Source organism: Notolabrus celidotus, chromosome 6 (genome assembly GCF_009762535.1).
Source record: "Notolabrus celidotus isolate fNotCel1 chromosome 6, fNotCel1.pri, whole genome shotgun sequence".
NCBI classification, from domain to species: Eukaryota; Metazoa; Chordata; class Actinopteri; order Labriformes; family Labridae; genus Notolabrus; species Notolabrus celidotus.
In genome coordinates, this window is record NC_048277.1 from 1,608,344 (window position 1) to 1,634,475 (window position 26,132).

At 39.9% G+C, this 26,132-nt stretch overlaps 1 protein-coding gene across 1 annotated transcript in view; it reads left to right on the top strand.

Annotated features, from left to right (window-relative positions):
- parvaa (parvin, alpha a) overlaps positions 1 to 26,132 on the top strand; it is a 43,015-nt gene that overhangs the window by 11,380 nt on the left and 5,503 nt on the right. Inside the window, exons 2-11 of the mRNA XM_034685347.1 lie at positions 5,589 to 5,678; positions 7,485 to 7,555; positions 9,266 to 9,368; positions 9,541 to 9,681; positions 14,446 to 14,561; positions 16,403 to 16,461; positions 20,770 to 20,789; positions 20,905 to 20,966; positions 21,701 to 21,769; positions 25,415 to 25,516. Coding sequence (XP_034541238.1) covers positions 5,589 to 5,678; positions 7,485 to 7,555; positions 9,266 to 9,368; positions 9,541 to 9,681; positions 14,446 to 14,561; positions 16,403 to 16,461; positions 20,770 to 20,789; positions 20,905 to 20,966; positions 21,701 to 21,769; positions 25,415 to 25,516 — 833 coding nt within the window. The remainder of the gene's footprint in view (positions 1 to 5,588; positions 5,679 to 7,484; positions 7,556 to 9,265; positions 9,369 to 9,540; positions 9,682 to 14,445; positions 14,562 to 16,402; positions 16,462 to 20,769; positions 20,790 to 20,904; positions 20,967 to 21,700; positions 21,770 to 25,414; positions 25,517 to 26,132) is intronic.

Below are 26,132 nucleotides of genomic sequence, written 5' to 3' on the forward strand. Positions count from 1 at the left end.
TCACCGCGTGTTTACAGGGACTTGTCTCCATGCCAACGATACGCAGACAGGCTGTTACTGAGTCACTTAGAGTCCACTGCTGTGAGTGCAGTTTTTAACTTACACTTTCGTTTATGGAGCAGTTCACATACTGGCACTTTGCCAGCTGTAGGACCATAAAATCCACGAAAACGGTGTGTTCAAAGTTTGAAGCTCAAAGAAAAGTGGACGGTGAAAATCAGCAAATGAAAGAAAAATAGAGTGAAACTTTTGAAGTTCCTCTGCTCCTTCACTTGCCATGCCATATAATGCAGTGAATTAGGCAGGTCTGGGCCCACAGTAAATTTTGAGTTGACTGTTGTTTTCATTTAATGGGCAAACATTTACAAGTGTTTTCCAAAATAAATGGAGGACAATATTATATTTGTCTTTTTTTTTTTTTTTTTTTGCTGATCCGAAAAATGATCCGATCCATGACTCAAAACCGTGATCCGATCCGAACCGTGAGTTTTTTGATCCATTGCACCCCTAGCCTTAACTCTGGCTGAGCAGGGTTTTGAGCATGGTCCCTGTCAAATAAACTAAGAAACTAAACTTTGCCTATTTTTCCCCAGGCCGTGCACGGATCTTAGCCAAAAGAGACAGAAAAATAAGAAGTTCAGGACTTTTATAGGCTTCTTATTTGCTATATTTCATAAGCATGAAAAATATAGTATGGCAGCACTTCCTGATGCTTTTCAAAACAAAAGCCTGATCAGCTCTTCCCATTCACACAATGCTTTTATTCTAAAGGTGTGTCGCAGGAGAGGGGCTTAATAACAACAGAAACAATTGATCTCAGGATGGTCTGAACTGAAACTGAAAAATGTGTATTGTAATGCCTAGAATCCACTGCTGTATATGTATGGTTAGTAGCCTGTTGAGTAAAGAGTGATTCATGTGTCGTTGACATGTACTCAGATAATTTACCGTAGATCACACGCCTCCTCACCCTTCTGAAGACGATTGATCCTGATGACTTTATAAAACCAAGACTTTATAATAGGTTGTTTGTGGCCTTGCTTTGGGTAAAAGTTGTGGGCAAGACAGTAGCAGCTCACGCAGCATCAGGCAGCATCACACAGCATCACACGGCCTGTGTGAATGACAGCAAGACAGTAGCAGCTCACGCAGCATCAGTCAGCATCACACAGCCTGTGTGAATGACAGCAAGAGCTGGAGCCATCACATGCCCCAGACAACATGCTTCCTGTGTGAAGCCAACAAAAGAATTATCTTATCCATCCATGTGATACAGTGTGTGTGTGTGTGTGTGTGTGTGTGTGTGTGTGTGTGTGTGTGTGTGTGTGTGTGTGTGTGCAGACATACAGTTCTTCTAAACACTTGTGGATGGTGTTGATTAAGAGGATGCTGTCCCAGTGAAATGCACAGGATGTTCACTCCATGCTTTCAGCACACACACACACACACACACACACACACACACAGTCAGACCCACACGCACTGATAAGCAGTGATCAAGTCTTCTCAGGTATCTGACACACTGAGAAGAAAGGCATGCTGGGCTCCTGTAAAGCCTGCTGAGAAGCAGGAAGCAGCAGCAGTCTGTGTCTGCTGACGTCAGGTCAGGCCTCACTGATGCTTGTTTGTGAAATCATGTTTCATTTGAGGAGCTGTGTCCGACCTGCTGTTGAGAAATGTATGTTTATTTTGGGAGCAGTTCTGTCTTTGTCACAGCTGATCCGGTCCCTCTGTTTGATTGATTGGATGTTTGGACTCGCCTGAGACCAAGAACTATCTGCAAACAAAATACTGTCACAGTGCATCAAAACAAACCAGGGGTGGTTCACTTTAAGTCAATTTATGTATGAGTTGTTGTAATATGCAATAAAAAAAACAACAACTCATTTCTGGGATGTTTGTTTGATTCCAGAATAATGTGAATAGCTTATCCTTTTGTCTGTTTATTTGATGTTATTTTACAATGTTTATCCTTAGAATATGTGCTGCAGTTTGAAGGCATAATACGGTTATTATTATGTTTTTTTATAGCCCATGATTTCTGAAAAAAAAAATGTCCTCAAGATTTATTTGTATTGGCAAAATGCAAACTTTACAATACAGGTCCAATATTCAGACATCTTTTTATGTTTTAAGAATAGTCTGTATATAAATAATAATTATAATTAAAAAAAAAGAATATTATAATAATAATAGCTCTAATAATACTATATATATAAATTGAAGTAATACATATATATATACTGTATATACATACATAGATACATACACACATACAGATATAAAAATAAAATTAATTAAAAAGATAATAATAAATACAATAATTTTGCTGATGTACCTCTAATAAATAAGCAGGTAAATAGCTGAATAAATCATAAATATAACAATGATAATAATTACATTTAGAGTAATAAAAATAAGAAAACAATGCGAGTAATAATGTTAATAATAATAAAAGTAACAGTCAAGATAATGGTTATAAATGTATATTCAAAGTAATGATTAAAGGATCATGACAAGAAAGTATAAATGTATATTAATGTAATTAACACATATTTCTAGATTTATCCAGATATCAGTGATCCATTTATGATGAAAGTCATTTTCTTTCTTTTTTTCATACTTTTTATTTAATAGTTTTCAATATATAAAGCAGAGGGAAAGTACTCATACATACACAAAGAAAGGCACTGTCTCTTGCATCAGACAAAGACCTGTATAGGATTTTAAGAATAACAGCAATGAAACAGGTGACTACACACAGGCTGAACCCGACCCCACCAGAGGTAACGAAATGGAAAGCAACCGTTAATGAAATTCACAACATGGATAGAATAACACATCAGATAAGTAATTTAAGTGATGTTTTCGAGTCACGATGGGAAAAGATAATTAACATTGATATAACATGAAAAGAAATGAGTTGCAAATGTAGATATGTGTGCCCACTCCATAGCACTGAAACAGCACTCCTTAGAATCACCAACGACCTCCTTGTGGCAGCTGATTCTGGACTCCTCACCATCCTCATCCTCCTCGACCTAAGTGCAGCCTTCGATACCATCTGTCACACCACCCTCCTCACTAGGCTATCCTCCATTGGTATCACCCACACTCCGTTAGACTGGTTCACATCTTACCTCTCTGGCCGCACACAGTTCACTCAGCTCAAGTCCTTTAAATCCACTCCTTCCTCCGTCACTACAGGGGTGCCCCAGGGCTCTGTCCTGGGGCCCCTCCTCTTCATCATCTACCTCCTTCCCCTCGGATTCAACATTCACTTCCACTGTTACGCAGATGACACCCAGCTCTACCTCACCACTAACCCCTCGTCCACTCTCCCGCCCACCTCCCTCACTGATTGCATCTCTGAAATAAAAACCTGGTTCACCCTAAATTTCCTTAAATGAAACAGTAAAGGCTGGTTTATACTTCTGCATCTCCCCTACGCAGCAGGGGCTGACGCGGACATGAGCCCCACATACTTGTGCGTCGATGTGTCCGTGTCGTGCAGCAATTCTCCTCCGAAACGCCTGAGGGCAGTGTGGTCTCTCTGATAGCCGGTCGCCTGCTTCCGGTCCCGCTACAATCTCTTTTTACTTTTCCTCATCGATTCAGAGCGTGTTCTGTTAATCTACAGCTGATACATGTTGCTGTTTATCATACAGACATGAATACATGAAGACTAGAGAGGAGGAGATGAAATACACGGCCGATGTGTGGCCATGTGTGGCCGATGTCCGGGATCCCAGAAGTGCTGTGAATGCGGGAAAGACAAAGCCGTCGAGCGGACCAATCACAGAGCTTGCGGTCCGCGTCAGCTCTACGCGTAGTTACATTTTGGAGGAGGTGCACGTCAGCTACGTGCGTAGGCCTCTGCGTAGGTACGGGAGCTACGCGGACCTACGGCGTAGGCTACGCCGTCGATTCGACGCAGAAGTATAAATCAGCCATAATAAAACCAAGGTTCTCCTCATTGGCACCAAATCCACTCTATCCAAATCCAACAGCTTCTCCCTCACCATTGATAACTCCTCTGTCTCACCCTCCCCCCAGGTTAAGAGTCTGGGTGTCATCCTTGACAGCACATTATCCTTTCAATCACACATCAATAACATCACCCGGACTGCCTACTTCCATCTTCATAACATCAATCGTCTCCGCCCCTCCCTCACCCCCCACACTGCCGCCATCCTTGTCCACAGCCTTGTCACTTCCCGTCTGGACTACTGCAACTCTCTCCTCTTCGGCCTCCCTCACAAATCCCTCCATAAACTCCAACTGGTCCAGAATTCAGCTGCCCGTATCATTACCCAAACCCCCTCCATCCACCACATCACTCCTGTCCTCCAACAGCTCCACTGGCTCCCTGTTCAGTTCCGTATTCAATTCAAAGTCCTTCTGTTGACATTCAAGAGCATCCACAACCTCGCCCCCCCATATCTGTCCGACCTCCTCCATGTTCCCACTCCCTCCCGCTCCCTCCATACACCTGTCTGTCCCCTCCGCCCGTCTCACCACTATGGGGAGCCGAGCATTCAGCCGCTCTGCTCCCCGTCTCTGGAACTCATGACCACCTCAACTCAGAAACACCGATTCTTTCCCCCATTTCAAATCACAACTCAAAACATATCTGTTCAAAACCGCTTACTCCGTCTGACTCCAATTGCACTGTCATTTTGTTATTGTTTCTATTTTTTTCTTACCCCTTGTTAGTTTATATTGTTTTCATTTCTGACTCTGATTTTGTTTCCTTTAATGTAGATTCGTGTATGTATATATTTATATCTGTGCGGTGTCCTTGAGTGCCGAGAAAGGCGCCTTTAGATACAATTTCTTCTTCTTCTTCTTCTTCTTCTTCTTCTTATTATTATTATTATTACTTGAGCATTGGATTTGAGTTAGAAACAGACAGTGAAGAACACAAACAGCGAAAAAACTAAAGGGGAAAAATATATATATAATATTAAATTTGCTCCGTGCTTTCACTTTCCTTTTTTTGTCTTCTTTCTTTTATTCTTGTTGATGTTGTAGCTCCTTCTCTTTGTACATTTTCTTTACAGTTTTTTTCTGCATTAGGTATCAAATCCTTTACTCATGGATGAGTTCAAAATGAATTCTTTATTTACAGAAGGTAGTCTTCTACAAATTATGAGCAAACTCATCCATGCTAATGCTGACATGCTGTTACGTCTTTGTTTTGTCTTCTCTTTTTTTTTTTTTTTTCTGTATGAAACTCATTTTAAATTGCCATCCTATACAGAGAAGGCTTGGTATCATTTTACTTGAACTCAGTGCTAAGTGCTGTAAGTGTCTGGCTGCAGCAAATACTTGATAGAGCACCAATCTTGCAACAGACCAAACACAAATCTGGATTAAGTAGTTTTTTCTACAGTGTAGTTTTATTTTCTGCAAACTTCAGTTCCCAGCTTATTTAGTTTATCTCTTTATATCTTTTGTATTGAACAGAGAAGAACCTGAAATCAAAGTAAAGAAATGTTAGAAGACCGTCTCGTGACATCCTGACATCTACATTGTTCATCTGATCAAACACGACATGATGTATTGTTTGTTCCTCTTCCTCACAGTGTCCGAGCTTCAGGAAGAAGGGATCAATGCCATTAACCTTCCTCTCAGCCCGTCACACTATGAGCTGGACCCTGAAGACACCATGCTAGGTAAATACTTCCTGTCAACACAAACTCGGGTATTCTTGAAGGAGGTTGCTCAAAGGACATGGTTGAAATTTTATGTATAAAGGAAAAATATTTGATGTATTTTTTTCATTCAAAGTTTGAATCATATACTGTACTAAAATACAGTAGTTATTATAGAAACTGTTACTCTTACCTGTGAAGTCAACAGAGATGATGCATTAAGAAATGAGGGTAGTTTTTCTGTTGTCATTTTCAATTTTATAGGTTTAAATAGGTTTCTGACATGCTTATTCAAATAATCAAGTATATTTTACACACCAAATCTACCCAGCAGTGTCATCTCATTAACAGGTGGTCTAATTTAATCGCAATCCTCAGGCAGTAAGTTTTGAACACATCATTTAAAAAAATATATATATAATTATAATAATAACAATAATAATAATAATAATAATAATAATAATAATAATAATGATGGTGATAATAATGACAATTATAATCATAATAATAATAATAATTATTCTGATTATTATATATAATTTTTCTAAGTACTCAAATATTAGTCAATCAATCAATCTTTATTTGTATAGCGCCAAATAACAACAAATGTAATCTCAAGACTCTTTTACAAATAGAGCAGGTCTAGACCACTCTATATCAAATTATGAACAGACACCCAACTTCAAGACAGGATAAGACTCAGTCTGACCCCACCTTAATCCACCATGAGCATTGCACCTCACAGTATTTAGCTAGTTACAGTGGAGAGGACAAACTTCCTTTAACAGGCAGAAACCTCGAGCAGAACCAGACTCATGTTAGACACACATCTGCCTCGACCGAGTTGGGTCTGGAAAGAGGGATAGAGGAGAATAAGAGAGAGAGGGAGCGGTGATAGTGATGAGACGAGTAGTAGTAGCTGTTGCCGCTGGAGTCCAGCACGTCCGTATCAGCTGGAGTCTGGAACGTCCACAGCAGGAGGACGTCTACGGCAGCTCAGAGGAACCTACGAGACAAGGGAGCTCAGGGACTCCAGAAAGGTCTATGGTTAGTAACTTTAATGGGATAGGGAGAGTTAAAGTAAGTGATGAGGGGGTTTGGGGGAAGGGGGGGAGATAGGATCCCAGTGTGTCAGTGCGCCAGTTCCCCCGGTAGTCTAAGCTTTTAGAAGCTTAACTAAGAGCTGATCCAAGCTTTACATGAAGTGGGAAAAATATAAATAAATACAAAAAAATAATATTGGAAGGATCAGCCATCCTTACTGATATAAAGCTTATAAAATCAAATCCTCTGCACTGATATGAAACCAAAGATCTCTGTTTCAACTCAACTTACTACAATCTCACCCACTGTTCTCAAAAATACATAAACATGTGCATGATGTTTTTTTGTCACCTGGATGTTTTCAATAAAATTCTGTGATTTTCTAAACCTTTACACATGCTTCACATTAATGTTAAGCTGTGTCAAGTAACTCCAATGCAAAAGAGATAACAAACGGCAACAAGCACACGTGCATTACAGTGATTATATGTGTGCTACTACAACATAACCCGGTTCACCCTCTTTAATTGTGTATTTCACAATCCTTACTGTGTGGAGTGTGATGCTTCAATGCACAGATTGAGCTGAGAGTCTGTTTCTCCTCTGTGGCACTGAGTGGTCTTATAATGCCACTCTGTGTCGTTGTTTCTTTGAAGGCACAGTTCAAGATGCGTTAAGATGCTGATGAATGCTGTGTTTTTGTGCACACTGAGTTGCTGTTTTTCCTCACATGAGAATAAAAGTGTTCCTGTTTTTTGTGTGTCTTTCTGCTTTTTTCATCAGAGGAGAATGAAGTGCGCACCATGGTTGACCCCAACTCCAAGAACGATCGCAAACTGCAGGAACTCATGAAGGTAAGGCTAAAATCGTCAAATCATTCTTTATCCTGAATGTATGCTCTTCTTTATATGTGCAATATGCAGCATTTTTTAATCACTCTTAAGAAGGAAGATAAGTAAAGAAAGTAAGGCAAGGCAAAGTCCTGTAAAGACCCCGTTACAGTAGTCTAGTCTGCTAAAGATAAATGCATGGAGGAGTTTTTCTGCATCCTGCTGAGACATAAGTCCTTTAATCCTTGATATATTCTTAAAGTGATAGTAGGCTGACTTTGTAATTGTCTTGATGTGGCTGCTGAAATTAAGGTCTGAGTCTATGATTACACCAAGGTTTCTGGCTTGGTTTGAACATTTCATTGTTGCAGATTGGAGCTGAGCAGTAACCTTTAACCTTTCTTCCTCCAAAAACAATCATTTCAGTTTTTTCTTTGTTTAACTGAAGAAAGTTCTGGCTCGTCCAGTCATTGATTTGTTCTATGCATTTACTCAGTGTTTGTATGGGACTATAATCCCCTGGTGATATGGTGATGTAAATGTGTGTGTCATCTGCATAGCTATGGTATTTTATTTTGTTGTTTCTTATTATCTGACCTAAGGGGAGCATGTAGATGTTGAATAGCAGAGGCCCCAGAATGGGTCCCTGAGGTACTCCACATATGATTTTCATCCGCTCAGATGTGTATTTACCTATAGACACAAAATAGTCCCGGTCATTTAAATAGGACTTAAGCCAATTTAGTACTGCACCAGAGAGTCCCACCCAGTTTTCAAGTCTGTCCAGTAGTATCTTGTGGTCAACTGTGTCAAAAGCAGCACTGAGATCAAGTGATACCAAAACTGAAATTTTGCCATTGTCTGTGTTTAAATGAATATCATTGAGGACCTTGACTAGAGCGGTCTCTGTGCTGTGATGTGATCGGAATCCTGATTGGAAGACATCAAAACAGTCATTTATCAATAGATAATTGTTCAATTGTTGAAAAACAGCTTTTTCAATAATTTTACTTAAAAAAGGAAAAGAACAAATGAAGGATGCACAAATGTGATGGAATCACTACTTCAAGGATGAGGTTTGATGGAGTCAAGCAGGCCGATTCTTTAGGAGAATATTATGGGTTTATATATTTTTATTACTGTATTTAAAAAAAAAAGAAAAAAAGTTAGTTTTTTTGGCATTTTAGCCTTTAATGACAGGACAGCTGAAGAGAGACAGGAAATGCGGGGAGTAGAGAGTGGGGAGTAGAGAGTGGGGGAAGACATGCAGCAAATGGTCGACCGGTCGTGATTAGAACCGGCGCCATCTGCGAAGAGGACTGTAGCCTCTATATGTGGGGCGCTTAGACCGCTAGGCCACCAGTGCCCCTATTACTGTATTTTTATTGCTTTATTTTTATTACTATATCTCTATTACCATATTTCACTAAGATCTCCTGGTAATGCTGTTTTAGTTTTTACAGTGCTATGAACAAAATGATAATAAAGCCTGATTTGATTTGACGACAGAGCAGCTGTAGAGTTTTCTCGTCTATACCAATCAACACTGCACTGGTTAAGCTCAGTAGTTGAATCGTGCTGCACCCCATGTACAGAGACCGTAGGCCTTAAAGCTGGCAGGTTTGATTCCAGCTTACAGAGTGCAATGTTTTAGTATTTATGTCTGACAATGAATCACCTTGGAATGATGGTGCGCATGTTTCAGATAATAAGTCCCTTTCTCTTCCCTCATAGGTGCTGATCGACTGGATAAATGACGTTCTGGTGGGCGAGAGGATCATTGTGAAAGATCTAGCTGAAGATCTGTATGATGGACAGGTCCTGCAGAAACTATTTGGTGAGGAGAATGAGCATACATGTACAATAAATACCACTGACATAAACTGAATGTGACATTTAGTGTTTGGTATTTATTCTCTCAACAAACAGCCCTTAGCTGTGGTGATGTGTAACGCATGTTGAACTGCAGGGTTTGGTCATGTGTTCGTCTTTGTTGTCTTTCACTCCAGAAAAGCTTGAAGGGGAGAAGCTGAATGTGGCCGAGGTGACTCAGTCAGAGATCGCCCAGAAGCAGAAGCTGCAGACGGTGCTGGAGCGCATCAATGACTCGCTCAAACTCTCCACCAGGAGCATTCGATGGAACGTTGATTGTACGTATATATCTCCAAAGATTCCACTGCAGTACTCAGACCTGTACCTGCTGCAGTTGAGCAGATGTGTTTGGTATATCAGAATGAGGTGCATCAAATTCTTGTTTTTTGAACCAGGTTGTAAACATGTTTATTTCTGCTTTAAAGGTCATCTTCTTTGAATGGGTGTGTATGTGGTTTCTGGTGTTTCTGCAGCCAGCCTCTAGTGGAAACTCCAGGAACTGCAGTTTTTAGCACTTCTGAAACCAAATATTTATCAGTTGCTGTAATTTAGTGGCTAATTTTGTCGTCTCACTTGGGTCAATGACACGATCAAGTGCTGGAGATTTTACCTGCATTTCCCATGAGCACCACCGCCACACGGTGCTGCACGTCTATATTTAAAAGGGATAGTTTTATTGTAGAATCAAATGTTTGTTTTATTTTATGTCTATCTCTAAAACAAACAGTGACAGTAAGAGTGTCAGGTCAATTCTGACACTGTAGATAATTTTATTACAATGAAAACAAAGCTGTTTATGTATTTGTATTGATATCGGTATCAGCCAAATTGGGTTTAAGAATATCAGATTATCAGATATAAGCAAAAATCTAATCAGATAAGATATTCTTAAATTTATTTTGTTCCAGCAGCTTACAACACCAGACAGGCGAATACAACAATGTACTAACATAGTTAAAAATATGATAATAATAATAATAATAAGAGTAATGATAAAGGTAATATGAAATAGAATAGAATAGAATCAAATAGGTAAATATAGAATAGAATAGAATACAATAAAATAAAATAACCAAAAAAATAACATGAAATGAAACGAAATGAAATAAAATAAAATAAAATAAAATAGAAAAAAATGAAATAAAATAAGATAAGATAAAATAGAATAAGATAAAGTAATATTATGGATTCCTAATCTATACATTGGCACATCTGGGTGAGTACCTAATATCGATGCAACATTTTAGTAAACAACATTGAACTAAATCCAGAGCAGGGGTTCCCAAAGAGTGGGCCCCCTGGGGGGTCGTGAGAAACAAACCAGGGTCGTGAGATGACTTCCAGATTTTTTACTTTTTTTTTAAGTTATCTAGAAATAGTACATTTTATCCATTATAGTAAATAAAAATAGATGCTAACCTTGAAATAAAACCTTGAAAATATAAAATGTAATGAGTTTTCTGCCTTTCTTTGTTTCCAGATGACTCCTAAGTTTGGAGTTAATGAACAGTTAATTATCAAAAGCATCAGTAGCAGCAGGTTCATTCATAACAGCACAGGAAACACAGACACATGCTCATATAGGTAGGGTCATTTTCTGCAGACCAGCTAAATGAAGACACATTATATCACTTTGAGGGACAGTGGGGGTCACAAGTCTTTGGCACCTATATTTTGGGTGTCGCAGGCTGAAAAGTTTGGGAACCTCTGATCTGGAGTAATCACAGAACGGTGATGAAAATAAAAGTAAGCATTTAATATCTCCAACTAATAGATTAGTTTAAATCAGCAATCAGAAAATAATAAGTACTGTGGCTGGCCTCCTGTTTTCAGTCTGTTCACCCCACAACCTTTTCATCTGCTGATTGAATGCCTCGCTGTGATCACCTCAGCTGCTTCAAAGTGACGAGACCATGTGACGTGCTGGGCTGATAGCAGCTATTGACTATCACACCCTCTGTTGCATACGCCACTTAAACCAGCCTATTGACACAAAGCCCTGCTGATATAAAGGTTTATCATCAGGCCAAATATTTGACATCACAGATTAATAACATAACGATATGATGTTAGGTGTTGAGGTACCCGGGCCCTGCTATGTAAAAGCTGGTGCAGGTTCGGTTTTACGTGCCATGGTGCAGAGAGACGTCTGAATATCAGCTGTGAGAATATGCATCTGGCCAAAGATACATCTTTGTATTGATTAATCAAAAATATATGGAACCTCTGAGCATTACATTCATTGTACTCATGCTTTCCATGCCAAGATTTTCTATCCAACCACTAAATAGATTTTTGTATTAACATACCTGTCCTAGCATTGTACTGATAAGCTCCTGATTGAGCTGTAAGCTTTCAGATAAGAAGGCACAAAGCCATGCATGTCAATAGAGCTCTCCACAGGTCCTTTGATGAAACTCTTTCATGTGACATGAGGAGTAAGGATAACAATTTTCTGGCTCCCAGCACACAGCCTTTTACGTATGTCATTAGCTTTAACATATACACTGGAGATCAAAATTAGAGAACAATCTACAATTTCCTAAATATCAAGGTCTCTGCATAGTCATATTTGAAATGATCCAAGCAGGAGTAAAAAGCTAATATTTTAAACATATTTCAAGAGTTAAATATATTCTGAAGCACAGTATAAAAATCTTAAGTGAGATATTAGAAAAAGAACACTGATCAAAATTAGAGAACACTTTCAGATACCTCCCAGTTATTGGTGTTAATCTGACACTTGGTGCTAATTTCCTTGATTATATGACAACCCCTATTTAACTGGCAGCCTAACTTCCAGTTTCACTGACTCTACAAGATGGTGAGCCGTTCTAAAGTCCCCGAAACCCTCCGGCAGCAGGTTGTCCAGATGAAGGCCAAAGGGATGACCCTATCAGCCATAGCAAGACAAGTTGGTCATTCCAAATCTGTGATTTCAAGAATATTGCATCTTTACAACGTCACAAACTCATTCAAGTCCCCCAAGAAGGCTGGTTGTCCACAAAAAGACAAATGCAAGAGAGGACAGGATAATGCAGAGGATCTCAATGGGCAATCGTTTCAACACTGCAGCTGGAATTGCTCGCCAGTTCAGCGCTGAACAGGGTGAGGATCTGTCTCGTCATACAGTGTCTCGATGTTTAAGAGCATTTGGACTGAAAGCCCAATCTGCAGTGACCAAACCTGTCATTAGCAGAGAGATTCAAATGCTAGACTAACCTTTGCTGAGGAGCATGTTGTGTGGACAGAGGAAAACTGCTCCAAAGTTCACTTTAGTGATGAAAGCAAGTTGAATTTATCTGGGTCTGATGGGAAACATTATGTTCGGCGACAAACTGGGGAAAGACTGAACCCAAAGTGTGCAAAGAAGTCAGAAAGGTGGAGGAGGAAGTGTCATGGTTTGGGGCATGTTTTCTGCAGCAGGAGTTGGGCCTCTTATACAGCTACATGGCAGAGTGAATGCAAATGTTTACCAGAACCTTCTTCAACAACATATGGTTCCTTCCCTGCGTTCATCAACCAACCAGCCGGCGGTGTTCATGCAGGACAATGCTCCCCGTCACACAGCAAAACTGGTAAAGCAGTTCCTTGAAACTGAAAACATTGAAATAATGAAATGGCCTGCCCAGAGTCCTGATCTAAACCCAATAGAGAACCTCTAGAAAGTCCTTGGCGACAAAGTTATGGCGAAGAAACCCACTACAGTCACCGAACTGTGGAAGAGACTGGAAGAAGAGTGGACCAAAATCACACCAGAGCAGTTTGAGAGACTAGTGATGTCCTGTGGCCGTAGATGTTCTGAAGTCATTCGAAGCAAGGCCTGTACACATCCTACTAATTGTTGACTGTTTGTCATCTTTTTCCATGCTACAGTCATTGTTGTTCTCTAATTTTGATCATTGTGTTTTCTGCAAAATAACGTTTTTTTTTGTTGAAATGCCTTAGTTATTTTGTTAAAAATTAAAGTTTAAAAATATAGTTTATAAATCGTTCTCTAATTTTGATCTCTAGTGTATATATGTTTAAACACAAGAAGAGAAGGAGAGGGTGTGATAACCTCATGATGATGAGTGGCATGAGGCTGAGGAGAGGAGGACAGTGTGAGCACAGTAGAAAAATAGACTAATGGAAAGAGACGGAGAGAAAAGTTTTAGGATAAGGGACATCATTTATTTTTTGATGTTAGCCCAGATTTATTAAAGGGTTGTAGCAGCTGAATTCATTTCAAACACAATACTAAAACATTCTTAAACGCAGCTCTGGTTAAAGCTCGTCCTTGAAAGCTCTGTAAATGGGAAGGAGCACAGTGAATGACATGGAATGTAATTGATTTTTCAGTCCTTTTTATTTTGATTTCTTTCAATCAATTCCCTTTTGTTTGTCCTCATTGTCATCGCTCCTTTCTAAAGTCTTTGAATGACCTATTAGGGTGCTCTTATGCAGCGAGGATCTAATAGGTTTTATGAAGGCCTTTAGCTTGCTCTCTGTGATGTGCCATCGCCATGGCTCACAATCAGAGGCTTCTTCAGACACTTAATTGATTCAGATTGTTTTGTGTGTCCAAAGCTAAGTCCCATTTGTCTGGATGAAGACATGTGGCTCAGCATATGCGACCTAACAGGATCTTTATTGTTGAATGTATGCTTGGAACACAGACTTTAGAGTTCTGCCGTGTTTCATGTCTGTGTTTTGCTCAGAGCTAACTTTTCGGATGGTGTATTTGTGTTTATTGAAGGTATGTGACCTTGCAGATAAAACTTTCAGGTATGAATAAAAAGTAATTGAAATGTAGCATTCAGCTATTAATGTGCAAGTATTCTAAATTAGATACTGATGTGTTAATTTACAAAAGGTATAAAAGAAGCAGATGAGTAAATAGATGAAAGGCTTCATGAGAACTCAACAGCTGTGCCTGCAGTGACATCAATAGTGACATTGAGTTTAAGAAAAGTGGATCTAAGGGTTTTTAAAGGTTGATGTGGTGTTGTTCCGCTCAGCTCATGTCTGTATTTCTCTCTCTGTTTTTATCTCCATGTTAGCTGTCCATGCTAAGAGTATTGTTGCCATCTTGCACCTGCTGGTGGCGCTGTCACAGCACTTCAGAGCACCAATCAGATTGCCAGACCACGTCTCTATCCAAGTGGTTGTCGTCCAGGTGAGTGTGACTTGGATTTATAACAGTGAATGAGCATTTATACACGTTTAATCTCTATTGAGAACATTTATTTTACAACAGAAGTGACCACTGCTGCTAAATTAATAATCATTAGTTATCCAGGTAATGTTTTTCACCCTCCTGTTATCCTCAAAGTTTACTGAGATGTGCATCCTTCTATATGTCAGCTCCACCGCTATGTTGTGTGAAATATCAATGTCTTCACAGGACTATATTTCTCAACCCACAGTACAGAAAGTACCAATGTTTTCATGGGGAAGAAATCCCCCCCCTGTCCCATGTTGTTTGACCTATCACAAGTTCTCACAGTACGACAGGTATGGTGATGTCAGGTTAGGGCCCTAAAGCAGAGGGAGGATAATACAATTTTATGTTATAGGGACCTCAGTATCATCCAAAAACAACCAAAACAAATGTGTGAAAAGTAGATATTTCTAATGTTTTAAACAGCTAAAACAGCCAGGGGTCAAATTGACCCCAAGGAACACGGATGCGTATAAAATGTTAGGAGGAAATTGGAACATATCGTCATATAGAATTTTCTGTTTACCCAGTTGTCCCCTTTGAATTAGGAAAAGTCATGAAATATTAAGCAAAAATAATGTTATATTTATAGAGACGTTAAACATTGAATGGGGTCAAATTGACCCCAAGGATAACAGGAGGGTTAAAGGTGACATATCACACTTTTTTCATCAATATATATTGGTCTAAGAGGTCCCCAAAACATGTCTTTAAAGTTTATGCTCAAAAAAACACTTTGAAATCAGATTTTGGTCTGCCTGAAAAACCCTCTTCTTCAGCAGTCCTCAGAACAGTCTGTTTTCTCTCTGACCACGCCCCCTCAGGAAGTGGATGTGCATCGGCTGTCCAGCACGTTGATCTAATGTTTACATGTTGGCTGAATATACACGGCTGCTCATAGATAGCGTTACTTCAACCCTCTGAATCTGATCCAGAATCTGATCCTGATGGAGAGGCGTCTGCAGCAGGACCTTTCTGAAGGATTGGTCACAGATTTAGTGTTTCTTGTTGTTTTATTTGTCAGTATGTAGACGTGTGTCTTGGTACACAGCTACAGCTACAGCTATGAACATGTAGCTATGTGGCTATGCTAACTAGCGCTAGCACTTATCCATGACAAATAAAAATCATCCACTAGATCTTCAAATCTGCAGACGTGGGGAGTAAAACCGACCTCTGTCAGAAAGGCAGCGGGAACTTTTCTGAAGGATTGGTCACAGATTTAGTGTTTCTTGTTGTTTTATTTGTCAGTATGTAGACGTGTGTCTTGGTACACAGCTACAGCTACGACTTGTAGCTATGTAGCTATGCTAACTAGCGCTAGCACTTATCCATGATAAATAAAAATCATCCACTATATCTTCAAATCTGCAGACGTGGGGAGTAAAACCGACCTTTGTGTTTATTAAGACAGCCTACAACTAGCATGCCTCCCTCCTAAGCTCCTTGTTAGCACACATTTGTGCAGGTAATGAAAAACGGAGGGGGGATTCAGTATTATTTTATACAGTCTATGAGCTGAACAAGCTCCGAGCTCTGACTCCGTGACAGACCGGATATTGTTGTGACGTAACAAAAACACTGAAGTCTGAAACGGCTCGTTTCACACACATTTACAGAAAGGTGGAGAAATCAGAACAGGGGCAGAATGGATTTTTTTCATTCTTGGGGGGGTTTGTAGACATGCCAGGGAAACATATTTCAGGTAGAGAACCATTAAAAAGTCAATTTTGCATGATATGTCACCTTTAAAATCAAACATCAAAAGTTCACATATTGTCTTCTCTGTCTTTCAGAAAAGAGAGGGCATCCTTCAGTCCAGACAAATCCAAGAGGAAATCACTGGAAACACAGAGTATGTACTCTCAGTTATACCACTCATGGTTCATGTAACAGTGCATTGGTAGCATGTTTGACTTATATCACTGTCTGGGCAAAAAGAACTCTCCTGCTAACTGTTATGTTGCTTCCTCAATACGTCTCTTTGGATTTGAAGCTGATTTGAGAACATGTTGAGTTGAGCCTGGAGCTGTGTGTCAGTTTAGATGAAAGCAGTATAAATGGGGAAACATGCAGGTTAAGATCACAGACGGACAGGCAGGTATCATTATGAGCAACACAACAGTTAGCCTGTTAGCATGAAGAGACTCAGCTGACTACTGTTACAAGCTGCTAAATCAAGAGAATCACAGCTCCTTCTTTTGAAAAGTACACACACATACAAAAAAGATAGAACAAATTAAAGCCACAAGCGGCGATGAAAGGGCCCTCGCACACCTGCGGCCGCCGCCTACGCGAGCCACCGCCACATGTAAACCGCCGCCTGATATTTGCCACCACACGATGTGAAAGCAAGATCTGAGAGCATATGCAGCCTTAAGTGGTGCAAATGTTCCAAGTTTTTGGCAGATTGCCAAGAAAACCTCCAAACTTGACAGTGTGCCACGCCCCTAATTTTAGTCTGAACGGAATTCTTTGAACAGTTTTTAATCGTCAAGGTGTCTACTATAGGTTGCCCTTGGTTTGGACTGAATGGGAGAAAAGCCCTCGGAGAAGATAACGAAAGTATGCACCCTTATTTGGACACCATTTTTCATGTTCAAAGCTAGGTGGCGCTCTTCCTGTTGAGTTTGGGATATGGGTGCAAGAGGCGTCCTGATGCCATGAATATGCATATTGATTTTCAAGCATGTAGCTCAAAATAACCCCTATGGGGAGGGTTTTTGAAAACTGTAGGGGGGCGCTAGTGAGCACATTTTTTTTTCAACTTTTTTTTGCGAAACCCATAAAATGTCCCAATTTTCCCAAGGCCTGATGAGTGTGCTGGATGAGGTGACATTACGTGCATTTTAAAGTCACAAAAATCAATTTTCCATTTCCACCTTTTTTTTGATGCCCCGCCCCAATGTCTGACACGCCCACAATTTTCGTCTGAACGGAATGCCTTTACTTTGTATTAATCGTCAATGGGTTTACTATAGAATGTGCCTAGTATTGACTGAATCGGAGAAAATCTCTAGGAGAAATTAGCAAAAGTATGCACCCTTGCTTGGACTCATTTTGGCCTCATTTTTCATGTTCAAAGCTAGGTGGCGCTCTTCCTGTTGAGTTTCGGATATGGGTGCAAGAGACTTTATTGTGCGTCCTGATGCCATGAATATGCGTAGAACTTTTCATGCATGTAGCTAAAAAAACTCTATGCATAGGGGGGTTTTTTTACCTCTAGGGGCGCTACTGAGAATTTTTTTGCGAGACCTATAATAACTTGCAATTTTCACCTGACCCGATGAGTGTGCAAAAATATCCGCACTTTCATTCACGTTCAGGGGTCCGAAAATGCTTTTTAAGTGGCTGAAGAAAGAACAATCCTTAGGGTTACAATAGGGCCTTCGCCACCAGCGGTGCTCGGGCCCTAATAAAAACTAATGAAAGAAAGAGAAATCAAGTGAATCACAGATGTGTGTGATGTTATTGTGGACGGCGGATGGAATTAAAACACTGCAGTTAATCAACCAATCAGACACGGGACCTTTGAAAAGTACTACCCCACTAGCAGGGGCTTTTTAGGGGGGAGATTATCTACCCCTGAACTAAATCTAGACCCTGGGTCCACCGATCGAAACGCACGTAGTTCAGGGGTAAAGTTCCTCCAGTCGAGAAACGCCTTAATGGTGACAACAAAAAGGTAGTTATAAAGAGTCAAATTTGCTTTATTCATGTCCATATATGACCTAAATAAAAAACATCCTTATAACCGCTAAAAAGCTGTGCTCAGATTTCAGGGACCAGTGGAAGCCTACAAAAGCATTGTGCTCTGAGAAATGAATATCAGCTAGGTGGACTTTACTTACTTTAGGTGTTCTCACTAACAAGTCCCCAATTACAAAACTGTACTCTTTCTTTATACATCACTTTGGGAAACATCTAAAACATCTAATACTGTTGAAATACACCCATTACTCCTCCAGGAGATCCACACTTTTCATAAGATCCAACAGACACTGACTCAAATCAGCACTCAAATTACACATCAACATCACATCACACCACATCACATCACATCACATCAATCACATCACATCACAAGTCAATAGAATTAACAACCATGAAAGCACTCATAACAAAAAACCTTGAACATCATCTCTTCCTCTATCACAGATCTGCAGCACATTGTGCTCTCACTGAGTTATAGGAATAAACTGAATAAAAGAAAAGCTTTGTATGAGGATATGTGATGGCACCCTCAGAAGAATTAGACAATGTTAAACAATCACACACACACACACACACACGCACACACACACACACACACACACACACACACACACACACACACACTTCTCTACCTGGGAGGCTGTCTCAGAGCCTGACAGCAGCAGAGAGGGAGATAACACCAGGCCAACAGGCACACACACAACATTTAGACATGGTAGATGGATACACTGTTAATAAAACACACACACACACACACACACACACACACACACATACACACACACACACACACACACACACACACTCTCATGCTCACACACACCCACATGATCACAGTGGAAATACGGTTATTACCCCACAACCAGGAACACTGCCCAGACTTGCCTTCCTTTGCCATCACAGATTACACCGTGAACATGTGTGAGAGTCCTTTGTGTATGTATGTGTGTGTGTGTACGTGTGTACGTGTGTGTGTGTGTGTGTGTGCCTGCCATTTCTTGCTGGCCTGCCCACTGCGATATGTGTTCCTCAGGGGACTCTCACACTGCAGTGTTCCCTGTCCTCCAAAACCACCTGACCCTTTCCAACAACAACATCCTCCAAACTGCTAACATTGTCATAAAGGACTAGAGAGGCCATCCATTCCCATAGAAAGCTGCGTGTACAGACAGGCACATGTTCATTCATTGTATCAATACCCAACAGTTTGGTTCTGCTGTGGAGATTGTTGCATTGTTTTAGTAAGCGGTCATTGTGAACATCCCTGTGGTGATACCCTTGTTAGTTGAATACCCGCGGTATGCCTGTGTTATTGTTAATCAAATTATGATACCTAAACGACATCATTGTATTTTCATTTCTGCAACATTATCCCTCCATTCTTTACATTCCTCTGTGGTTGAACTGGAACCTCTTGATTTCTCTTGATCCCTGCACTGTCTGACACACTCAGACTCTCATCACTCTCTCTGCACTGAAATATTATATTATATTATATTATATTATATTATATTATATTATATTATATTATATTATATTATGTTATGTTATATTATATTATGTTATATTATATTATATTATATTATATTATATTATATTATATTATATTATATTATATTATGTTATGTTATGTTATATTATATTATATTATATTATATTATGTTATGTTATATTATATTATATTATATTATATTATGTTATGTTATGTTATATTATATTATATTATATTATATTATGTTATGTTATATTATATTATGTTATGTTATGTTATATTATATTAAGTTATATTATGCTATATAGTATAATACAATATTATATTATATTTTATTAAGGTGTATTATGCTATATATATAATATAATATAATATTATATATAATATTTTATTATATTATATAATGCTATATGATATAATGAAGTATTATATTATATAATATTGTATTGTATTGTATTTTACTATATTATATTATACTATACTATATAATACTATACTGTATTATATTACATTACATTAAATTATATTATATAATTCTATATCATTATATTATATTATGCTATATTATATTACACTACATTAAGTTATATTATATTATTCTATATCATATTATATAATATTATGCTATATTATATACATTAAGTTATGTTATGTTACATTATATTATACTATATGTTGTATTGTTTTATATTTTATTATATTATAATATTATATTATATTATATTGCACTACATTATATTATACCATATTATACTATAGTTAATTATATCATACTATATTTAAATGTAAATCTATTTATATTAAATATTAGTTTATTTTTATTGTATTTATTTGTACTCTTTGTTTTTTTTACCCTTTGTCTTGTATTACTACTTTCTACTCTGTCTGTGTTGTTGCAACCAAATTTTCTGATTTCACATATTTCTCTCCTCATTTCATTCTGTGTCTTTCTTGCAGGGCCTTCTCTGGCAGACATGGTATGTATTCATACAGAAGAGAATAATGTGCATGGTATAATGTATTCTCAGGAATGTTCAGCCATAACTACCTCCCTTTTTGTTGTATAAAATGTGTCTCATCTATTGTCCACAGAACGCGATGCTTTTGACACCCTGTTTGACCACGCTCCGGACAAACTGAACGTAGTCAAAAAGGTACAAAGACTCTGCAAATAACCTCTGTTTACAACCAGAAATGTGATCCACACACAGTGTGGTGTCTCAGGGTCCAGGCTGAGTCTTTTCTTTTTTCTCTTTTGGGCAGTTGAGTAGTCAGCCTGATTTTCTGTTATAGTGATGAGTCTGTACAAGACACAAACACGACAATCTCAATGCCAAAATTCCCTTTGAATAGTTTGACCAAAAACAAAGCAAACCCAAGGTTCTCCAAGGTATTGGCTTTTATTCTGGAGTTTTAATCTGACCCTTTTAGAGCTTTGTGTTTGGGCTTTGATAACAGGAAGAGACAGGAAATGTGAGGACATAACAGGAGGTTGAACATGGAACAAAGGGTCAAGGCACAAAATCAACAGCCAGCTCTACTGACTGAGCTTAACCAGGCCCTCATCAATCCCATCCTACCTTGACATTAGCTGACGTTTCCTAAATTCTCTTCAAGTTTATTGTATGACTGAGAAATCTTCATCCATTGATAGAGGTAGTTGTGTGCCTTGTCTGTGAGGATACATGTATTTCATTTTTACAAAGTGAACTCTAAATATCTTCACGTTGTGTATTGCTAAACATAATGAGGTCACATTGCTACCAAGTCCTGTGTGTGTGTGTGTGTGTGTGTGTGTGTGTGTGTGTGTGTGTGTGTGTGTGTGTGTGTCTCTTATGTGAGTCATTGTCCACTTCTCCTCACAGGCTTTCTTTCTTTGTTTCCATAGACTTTAATCACCTTTGTGAACAAGCACCTGAACAAGCTCAACCTTGAGGTGTCGGAGTTGGACACACAGGTACATCACACGCCTACACATGTGCTTTTTATCACAGAGCTTTTCCTCTTACAGTTTAATACTCAGGCTGTCAAACAATTACATTTTAGAATCAACATGAATTGCAGAATAACATCAAATCCATATGAACAATACAAAGAAATTCCAACCTGTATCTTGACCAAGCGGCAACCTTCGGCCTTAAAATCTGAAGCCCGTGCGGAAGTGTTAAACTGCAGTTCATGGAGCGTCCACTAGATGCTGGCTGCAGAAACACCAGAAACCACATACACATCCATTCAAAGACGATCTTTACAGCAGAAATAAACATGTTTACAGTCTGGTTCAAAAGACAAGTGGAGTCTGGATAGCTCATTTCTCGATCGGCACACACTGAGAGGGTGGTGATTTTTTTTCTAAAACACTGCAATTTCAAAGATATTGAGATTACAAGTCTTCCAATGAGAGGCACAGCTGACTTGATTGACAGGCGGGAACACTATAGCTGCTGGCTAGGAGGCTCAAACTCCGCCTCTTTACCTCACACTCGCTCAACAGCAGCAATATGGCTCCCGCAGACGATTTGCCTCAAACAGACCTTCAGCAACAGATGGATGACGTCACGGATACTACGTCCATACTTATACAGTCTATGATTGGATGTGATACAAATTATTTCAAGCACACCTTCATCCTTCACCTGCAAGCTGTAGCCACTTGTTGAAAGTTTGTTGCATGTACAGTTGTCCAGGTGTCTGGCCGGCACTTAAGGCTGATTTATACTTCTGCGTCGCCCCTACGCAGCAGGGGCTGACGCGGACATGAGCCCCACACTTGTACGTCGATGTGTCCGTGTCGCGCAGCAATTCTCCGCCGAAACACCTGAGGGCAGTGTGGTCTCTCTGATAGCCGGTCTCCTACTTCCGGTCCTGCTACGATCTCTGTTTCCTTTTCCACAGAGATTCAGAGCGTGTTATGTTAATCTACAGCTGATACATGTTGCTGTTTATCATACAGACATGATTACATGAAGAATAGAGAGGAGGAGATGAAATACACGGCCGATGTGTGGCCGATGTCCGGGATCCCGGAAGTGCTGTGAATGCGGGAAAGACAAAGCCGTCGAGCGGACCAATCACAGAGCTTGCGGTCCGCGTCGGCTCTACGCGTAGTTACATTTTGGAGGAGGTGCACGTCAGCTACGTATGAGGCCTCTGCGTAGGTACGGGAGCTACGCGGACCTACGGCGTAGGCTACGCCGTCGATTCGACGCAGAAGTATAAATCAGCCTTTAACCAGGGGAGGATTGCTCTCTGGATCAGCCGTGTGCTCAGCCAGCCGATGTTACTTTAGACTTTACTTTATATTAGGTGGTCACTCAGCACACATTCACAGTAAATGAAAGTAACTTTGATCTTAAAGCTGAACTTCTGATTCAAAGGAACGCTTCCTTTATGCATCTCTTATCAAGGAGGTTTATGGCCCTGTCACAACTTGACGATTTAGCCAGCGTATGCCGGCGTATATAAAATTCGCGAGTACGCTGGCGTGCGTCTCATAAGTTCTAGGTAAGTTTTGTATAAGTTAAGAGCCCGCTGAAGCACGCTAGTATACGTCATAGTACGGCGAGTAAGTATGCAGCGTGTGGATCATACGTCCGGCATACGACTGTCATAAGTTGTAGGTGCGTTCTGCGATGGTTGACATACATTCACACATGTAGAGCTGTGTGTCTGCGTGTGTGTGAGTTAGAAGCCTTGGAGCCCTCACTCAGTGTCAAACAGCAGAGCCTCTGAAACAGAAGCTGAAGCCAGCATGTCAGAGTCTGCTGGTGTTCAATGATAAAGCTGCTGTTGTTAAATTCAATGAAGTTCAAAATGTGATGTTTCTGAAAGCACTGCAGTCAATAAGTGTAACTTGTTGTAAAGAGCAGAGGCTGTGTTCCTGCTGGTTTCACTCCTCTGACACTCTCCACGGCTCATCATGTTCTTACAAAGAGAGACTGCAGAGTTTTTAATAACACACACCTTTTTGAATCACCAATGAAGAGCATCTCATTTCAACACGTATACATCCTCATTAACGAGCTGCAGCCTTTTATACACTTTGTCTGTGTTATTACACTGCTGCACACTTTGAACAAGTGGACTATAGTTGGGCAGAAGATATGAATATGATATGTATACGCCTAAAACTAAAAAAAACATCAGTGTATGTCAGTGTTTTAGAGGCTTTTTGATACGTCAAGAAAACGCTGGCTAAATCGTCAAGGTGTGACAGGGACATTAGTTCCTGCTGCAATCCACAACGTTACCACTGCATCGCTCCCTGATTTCCACAGGATGGCCGTATTAACAGAACATGCAAAGGTTAATCAAGGGTTAATGAAGTTAATGGTGTGAGAGGGAATTTGCATCAATGCACTATCACATTAAAGGTGACATATCATGCAAAATTGACTTTTTAATGGTTCTCTACCTGAAATATGTTTCCCTGGCATGTCTACAAACCCCCCGAGAATGATAAAAATCCATTCTGCCCCTGTTCTGATTTCTCCACCTTTCTGTAAATGTGTGTGAAACCAGCCGTTTCAGACTTCAGTGTTTTTGTTACGTAACAACAATATCCGGTCTGTCACGGAGTCAGAGCTCGGAGCTTGTTCAGCCCATAGACTGTATAAAATAATACTGAACCCCTCCTCCGTTTTTCATTACCTGCACAAATGTTTGCTAACAAGGAGCTTAGGAGGGAGGCATGCTAGTTGTAGGCTGTCTTAATAAACACAAAGGTCGGTTTTACTCCCCACGTCTGCAGATTTGAAGATCTAGTGGATGATTTTTATTTGTCATGGATAAGTGCTAGCGCTAATTAGCATAGCCACATAGCTATATGTTCATAGCTGTAGCTGTGTACCGAGACACACGTCGACATACTGACAAATAAAACAACAAGAAACACTAAATCTGTGACCAATCCTTCAGAAAGGTCCTGCTGCCTTTCTGGCAGAGGTCGGTTTTACTCCCCACGTCTGCAGATTTGAAGATCTAGTGGATGATTTTTATTTATCATGGATAAGTGCTAGCGCTAGTTAGCATAGCCACATCGCTACATGTTCGTAGCTGTGTACCAAGACACACGTCTACATACTGATAAATAAAACAACAAGAAACACTAAATCTATGACCAATCCTTCAGAAAGGTCCTGCTGCAGGCGCCTCTCCGTCAGGATCAGATTCAGAGGGTTGAAGTAACGCGATCTCTGAGCAGCCGTGTATATTCAGCCAACATGTAAACATTAGATCAACGTGCTGGAGAGCCGAGGCCACATCCACTTCCTGAGGGGGCGTGGTCAGAGAGAAAACAGAGTGTTCTGAGGAGGACTGAAGAAGAGGGTTTTTCAGGCATGCCAAAATCTGATTTCAAAGTGTTTTTTTGAGCATAAACTTTAAAGACATGTTTTGGGGACCTCTTAGACCAATATATATTGATGAAAAAAGCGTGATATGTCACCTTTAACTTTGACAGCCCGACATGAAAATATTTGAGTATTTACACATCATTTCAAACCTGCTGCTTGTACCAGCACAGCAGAGATGATGTCATTGTTTACAAATCAGCTCAACTTGTTATCATCTGTTCAATAACCTGGGATTCTGTTCCCCTCAGTTCGCAGATGGTGTTTACCTGGTCCTGCTGATGGGGCTGCTGGAGGGATACTTTGTACCACTCTACAACTTTTTCCTCACACCTGAGAATTTTGACCAGAAGGTAAAGTGTGACTTCTTTACCTCCTTACATCATGAGCTGAGCCCTCACAGAGGATGGAACAGATGCACTCATCATTTTTATCAACTCGTCACACACTCATGGATTATGAATCAGCCATGTTCAACATTTGATTTGGTATTTTAAGTTCCTCAAACATACAAAGTGAATCAGGGGTAGAAACAAAATGCAGCTTTGTTTTCAGCAATAACTAGGTGATATGTGAACACTAAGATAGGGTAAGACTCTGACCCTACCTTAGTCCACCATGAGCATTGCACCTCACAGTATTTAGCTAGTTACAGCGGAGAGGACAAACTTCCTTTAACAGGCAGAAACCTCGAGCAGAACCAGACTCATGTTAGACAGACATCTGCCTCGACCGAGTTGGGTCTGGAAAGAGGGATAGAGGAGAATAAGAGAGAGAGGTGATAGTGATGAGACGAGTAGTAGTAGCCGCTGGAGTCCAGCACGTCCGTATCAGCTGGAGTCTGGAACGTCCACAGCAGGAGGACGTCTACGGCAGCTCAGAGGAACCTACGAGACAAGGGAGCTCAGGGACTCCAGAAAGGTCTATGGTTAGTAACTTTAATGAGACAGGGAGAGTTAAAGTAAGTGA